The sequence below is a fragment of the Dipteris shenzhenensis genome, chromosome 19, assembly GCF_047967505.1.
Source record: "Dipteris shenzhenensis isolate YYH24624 ecotype China chromosome 19, Dip_SZ_1.0, whole genome shotgun sequence".
Lineage (NCBI taxonomy): Eukaryota > Viridiplantae > Streptophyta > Polypodiopsida > Gleicheniales > Dipteridaceae > Dipteris > Dipteris shenzhenensis.
In genome coordinates, this window is record NC_141614.1 from 42,249,074 (window position 1) to 42,255,073 (window position 6,000).

The following is a 6,000-nucleotide window of genomic DNA, read 5'->3' on the forward strand; positions in this document are numbered from 1 at the left end:
GAGATGACCACATGGTGGAGAGGGGAGGAGAGGCAAAGGCAAGAGGAGGACAGAGAGGTTGAAGGGTGGACTTGGGTGGCAGGATGTAGAGTGCCATAGCCGTGGAAGATGTGAACCCTAGCTATAATTTCTTTTCTTCTTCCTCTTTTGCATCCTTGTATTCAAGGCTAGCATGTGGAGGGGCGTTTTGTTGCTTTAAAACACTGCAATCATCCGATCATTCACTGGCACTGCTACCTATCCAATATCCATTTCTCCATGCTATATGCTTGGACTTCAACATCCAAGCATATCAACGCCAATAGGGCAGCCCACGGCTACCCAATTTCTTGCCCTATGCTCAAAAAGGTGACCATTGGCCACCCTTTTTGGCACAATTGTCTGATAGGGGAACCAAAATCCGCCCTATTTCTTGCCCTTTGTCCAAAAGGGAATGCATAAGCTACCCTATTTTCTACAATTGTCTAATAGGGTAGCTAAAGGCTGCCCTATTTCTTGCCCTATGCTCTAAAGGCCACCCTATTTCCTCCCCATGCTATATGACCAAACTTTAAGCGGTCCAATAGGGCAACCTATCAAGATATTACCCTTTTAAATCATTTTACTTGTAGTGACAAGACCCAACCTTAATAGTTATGCCATCAGTGTCCTAAGCTACTCAATGCAATAAGCCAAGATAGTTGAAGGCTGTTGCTCCGATATGTGAAAGGAGCAATCGACTTCGGATTGATTGAGTATAACAACTACTTAGAATTTCAAATTTAACATTCATAGATTCACATCGGATTGGTAGCACTGATGAAGTAAGATCTACCAATGGAATCTCATTCTATTTTTAATTTCGTGACAAATCAAGTAGCAAGCCATAGTGGCCTTGTCTTCTATAACAATAGAGTATGTACTACCCTTTTGCCTTGCCCTTTCAAACCATTTTTCTACTAGTGACAAGACCCAATCTCAATATTTTTGCCATTATTGTCGTAGACTAATATACACAATAGCCAAGAGAGTTTAACATGAAGATTAATGCTTTCTGAAGTGAAGGGAGCAATTGACTTGGGATTGATTAAGTGTAGCAACTAGTCAAAATGTCAAATTTAACATTCATAGATCCACATCTAGATATAACAATTAGTCAAAACTTGAATTTAACATTCATAGATCCACATCCGATGATGACGGAAGATCTACTAATGGAATCTCTTTCTATCTTAAATTCACAACAAGAAGCATGCCATAGTGGCCTTGTCTTCTATAACAGTGGAGTATCTACTACAATAAACATAGCTTGTGAAGCTATATGGTTTTGGAGACTCTTGTCAGATTTGGACTTTTGTAGACTCTTGTTAGAATTGGACTTTTCTCCCACATATATTGGAGACTCTTTATTGGACTTTTCTCCCACATGTCATACACTTGGTTAGGAATCCTTTTTGAGTTTAAGCTAGGTACATCATTAGAAGCTAAGTTCTAAAAGCTTGTACAAACTATGTACAATGAAACCTGAAAGTTTCAAATCTACCTTAGAGATTTATTTCTGCAATTCCAAAGACCCCTAACTTTTTTGGTGCTTTAGTCATATTTTGGTACAAACCACTTTACACACCGAATGTTGCTAGGAGTGAGCTAAATCATGCAAAATAGAATCCTGGTTACACAGCATTGGAATTGGTAGTTCCATCTTTGTAATGCTTGAGTCCACGTCCTGCCTGTCACTTTGGCTGGGCAGGGAGGCTTGGCTGCCCAAGTTTGGGCACTCAAGCTAGAGCCAATCTTTGTGCTTTGTCCTTTGACATGAGAAACTTATCCATAGATGAAGTGCTAAAAAAGAGGCGACCATGTTTTGTTAAGCAGCACAAATGAATTAGGCACTTGGTGTGTGATGGGTGCAGTCATGGAAGAGGCCGGTTGTGCCACAATTTTTTTGCCTGTCCACAAGTTGGGTAGAGTTCAAGCAAGTGATGACAAAGCCATCTATCTTGATCATCAATCTCAACCTTTGACCATGATTACAAAGTTAGGGAGGGTGAAAGAAAGAACTCGATTGGGGTAGCAAGAAGGGGGAGAGGACCACGAGCGAGCGTTGACCCATCCCTCCCCGCTACCCTTGACAAGGCTGTGTGGCCCTTCCGACTTCTGGCTCCGGCTGGTCATCGGAAGCGTCCCGGCGTCCTCTCGGGAAAGGGCTCCCAATGGCGCGGAGCGCAGTGTGTGTGGGGTGAAAAAGCCGGAAAAGGGAGTAAAAATGGAAGTGACCGTTGGGGAGAGCAAAGTTTGAAATTCAAAAATTCCTCGATGGTCATCTTAATCGTCATCTTAATCTTAGATCTTAATCTCGATTTTAATTTTGTTCTTCAGCTTCATCTTCTTCTTCATCATTTTCATCTTCATCGTCTTCCTGCTCATCATCGCCATAGCCACCTCTGTAGCCTTCCACATCGCCATGGCTCTCCACCAACACTCCCCTTCCTACGAGCAAGCTCGCCAGCACCGCCTCCAAGACAACCAGCGCCGATTGCAGGTCATTCTTCCTCCCTTCCCTCATTTCTCCACATCTGCTTCTCCCTTCCCATCTCCTCTCTTTCTTCTTAGCTTGCTTCTTCTTCCTGCAGGAACTCGGCCTCGCTAGCCTCTCCAAGTCCCTTTCCAACCCTTTCCGCCGAACCTTCACTTCCAAATCGCCGCCTGTAAGCGCCCAACCACTTCCTTTTGCAAGCATCTTGCCGCCCTGGACGATTTCCCATCTCCTAACTTTGGGATTTTTCATCTCCAGAAGCCTCGCAACAAGCTTCTCGTCCCACCCGAGCTTCTGGAGCAGCGTCGTTCTTCTCGAATCGCTCAGAAGCCTGCACCAATATACAAAGATGTCAGTAATCCTCACTCCTCCGTTCTCATCGCTGTTCATGTCCCATATGTAAGGTGTGATACACTATTCTTCTCGGGTTGCAACTCCGAGAAGTCTCTGACTCCACTCTTTGTTCATTCTTTCACCCGGTCCTGCAGATGGATATCGATTTCCCCACTTTCAGGAGAAGGTAAGGCTCGTTTATGTAGCCTTTGATGGCGGACCGTCACTCGTCGCTTCCTTTACTTCACGATGGGTTGCAATCCATTTCCTGTTGTACAGTGTGGCACGTGGAGTCAATATCAGGCGCCGTTGCATTTCAGATCATGCGAAAGAGCAAGCTGCAATGTTAGCCTCAAACATCGAGACAAGTCATCCGTCGTTCGTTAAGAGAATGCTTCCGTCTCACGTCTCTTCATGTTTCTGGCTGGTAAGTAGACAGAATAACCCTGTAATTACAAGCACCAGTGGACTTTTCCCGTGCTATGCCCTTTTGTTGAGCAATTGGTATTGGTCATTATCAGGGTTTGCCGCTGTCATTTTGCAAAGCGCATCTCCCGAAGAGTGACGAATATATGGCTCTCGAGAATGAAAAAGGTGAGGAGTGGCAATCGCTCTACTTAGCACGAAAGACTGGCCTCAGTGCCGGATGGAAACGATTCGCAGAGGATAATGAGCTGGAAGATGGAGATGCAGTCCTTTTCGAGCTTGTGCAGTACAACAAATTCAAAGTGAGTTGAAAGAATATCTAGCCTTTCTCTGAGTTTGTTGTTTTACCCACCTCAGGTAGAACAGTATGTCCACTAAAGCCATTTCATTGAAAACAAAGCTTCCTTCCCCACATTTCCCCCTTAGCTCCAAGCCCTACCTTTTGGAATTGATTATTACTTTAGCAAAGGCCTTCTTACTATGTCAATGAACAGTACGCTTGACTCTTTTATGCATAAGCACCCATGACTGTGGTTCAAATTCATACATCTGTCCATATGGCAGTCTTGCATAACTCGGATCATTTCGTATATCTGTCCATATGGCAGTACACTGGATGCTTTTAATGCATAAGCCCCCATAAATATAGTTCATTTCATGCATCTGTTCATATGGCAGTCCTGCATAGCTTGCGAATTTGCAACAGTTTCAAAACAGAACATGTCTATGTGTTTTGCAATTCATGTGGGTAGCTGTGATGAAGGTGGTCATCCTGCTAAATCTAGGTCTTTGTGTTGTGCAATTCATATAAGATTCATCGGCTAGTGATGAAGATGGACATCCAGAATGTGTAGTTCACATGGGTAAAGTTTTGAAGATACTTATTGACAGAATAGATGGAATAGAAGCTTATTGACAGAATAGATGATGTAAAAACTCTCTCCACAACCATAACCAGATTCATGTTTGACAGTACGCTTTTGCCTTATTACAATAAGTTCAATTTGAACGTGAAGCCATGTACCAATCGAGTGAAATAAACTGAAGCGCAGAAGGTGTGAATCTTGGGTGATACAGGTTCACATCATTCGTGCACAGGAGTATGAGACAAGAGGTCAACTAACCGAAGATGAAGAGGATGATTCAGATAAAGATGATGAAGCTCCCAACAAGAGAAGAAAGAAATTGAAAAAAGCATGAAGGCTGGATGAAACAAGCCACCTTTTTGGCGAAGAGGAGACTTTTTTTTGCGGTGAGATGTCAACTAATCGGGAGGCAATTGGCTCGAATGCTTGGACCTTGGGACTTGAAATGGGCTGCTTTGTGAGCCTCACCCAAAGCAGGTTCTTGTAAATATATTTTGCCAGCTGCAATCTCTAAACGCCCCTGCATAATTATGTGTAATTTTAACAAGGTCCATCCCACAGGCCTTTCCAGCTTTTCGTTGTATGCTGTTGCATATTCATATTCATGATAAAATACAAAGTCTCATATCGTTTTGGTGACAACTCTCAAATCTTCTTTCGTATCAAGCAATTGATGTTCTATGCCCTAGTTAAATAACCACATACTCGCAAACATAGACCGTTGATCCCTCGTTGAATAATGCATCAATCGGTACTTGGCAGAGACAGACTATCCACGTGGATTGATATTGATGCTAGATGCACACTACTTGGAGAGGCAAAAACAGAAGGTCCTGCATTTCTTTTGGACTTGATCTCGAGGCAAGGGTGGTCTACGATTGGACAGTGGATAAAGTGGTTCTGGGATACTTCTCTATCAAGGGACATCAAAGTCTGCTTCGTTGAACATCAGAGGGTTGTCCTCTGAACCCTGTACTTTGGGTGTCTGGAACATGAGAAACAAGGCAATCGGAGGTAGTTAGGGCCATAGGCTTTATGGCATAGATATAACTGTGAGATCGTTGGTTCAGAAAAAAATGTGTGTCGATGCATGGAACAATATTGCCAGGTGCAGTGATGTATACCCTTCGTTTGACTAATTGATTTCATTATTGACAAAATAGAAAAGAAGAAAAGATGAGGGAAACAAGCATATCCCATTGCTTTAGACACAGATGCCGACCAACAATCTTTGCTTGCATTTTGATCATTACCAAAGTGTCTTAAACACTGTTAAGTAATTTTCACAATGCTCTTCAAGTAGCTCCGGCTCCAACGATTCAGGCGCATGTTTGTTTTTGACTCGTGCTTGACATTACTCGCTTTCGCAAAGCATCAACAGCACTGGGCAAGCAGCATAGCATGTTCTTCCAACCAAGTTAAATGAGGTCATTTTATTGGTTTTCGCAGTCGCATACATTTTATTGAGACATTCATTTTACTCCAACTGCGAAATGTTATATCACTAGACATGTTTGCAACATTTCAAACTGAATCACACTTTTCATGCCTTCCCCGTCGTCGTTTTGCTAGCAATGTCATTGGCAACCCATTTTATGACAACGGAAGTATCTATGCTATACAAAAAGAAATGTATTATATTCTCGGTGTAGTTTCACAGTTATCCCATCGAAACATCTGTTACGTTCTTGCAAATGAGTGTTGATTTTGTAGAGATGCAAGCTATGACTACGTTAATAGAGCATCAATAAGACATCCCAAATGGGTGCCGCCCTGCTGAACTTTTTTTGCAGGAGATCCACATCCTCCTACATCCTCTTCACCAACGAACTGCAGCAAACATAAATAAATATCTCAAGG

General features: G+C 42.8%; 1 protein-coding gene across 2 annotated transcripts; it reads left to right on the top strand.

The window, feature by feature from the left end:
• Positions 1 to 2,386: 2,386 nt before the first annotated feature.
• Positions 2,387 to 5,284, top strand: LOC147890497 (B3 domain-containing protein At3g19184-like). 2 transcript variants are annotated; one of them, XR_015542783.1, is made up of 8 exons: positions 2,387 to 2,521; positions 2,613 to 2,687; positions 2,774 to 2,866; positions 3,004 to 3,035; positions 3,128 to 3,275; positions 3,370 to 3,576; positions 4,352 to 4,617; positions 4,903 to 5,284. XR_015542783.1 is itself a non-coding variant. In XM_087390930.1 (7 exons), the coding sequence occupies exons 1-7, from the start codon at positions 2,444 to 2,446 to the stop codon at positions 4,472 to 4,474; spliced, it is 756 nt and encodes a 251-aa protein (XP_087247056.1). In that variant the 5' UTR covers positions 2,387 to 2,443; the 3' UTR covers positions 4,475 to 4,854. The 2 variants fall into 2 exon arrangements, 1 of the variants encoding a protein (XP_087247056.1); XM_087390930.1 differs by lacking the exon at positions 4,903 to 5,284 and having other exon boundaries at positions 4,352 to 4,854.
• Positions 5,285 to 6,000: the final 716 nt, after the last annotated feature.

Coding starts and splice junctions, on each gene's coding strand:
- LOC147890497 (XM_087390930.1), top strand. CDS start 2,444: ATGGCTCTCCACCAACACTCCCCTTCCTACGAGCAAGCTCGCCAGCAC. Junction 2,688..2,773: donor TCACTTCCAAATCGCCGCCT/GTAAGCGCCCAA, acceptor TTTCATCTCCAG/AAGCCTCGCAACAAGCTTCT. Junction 3,036..3,127: donor TTCCCCACTTTCAGGAGAAG/GTAAGGCTCGTT, acceptor CCTGTTGTACAG/TGTGGCACGTGGAGTCAATA.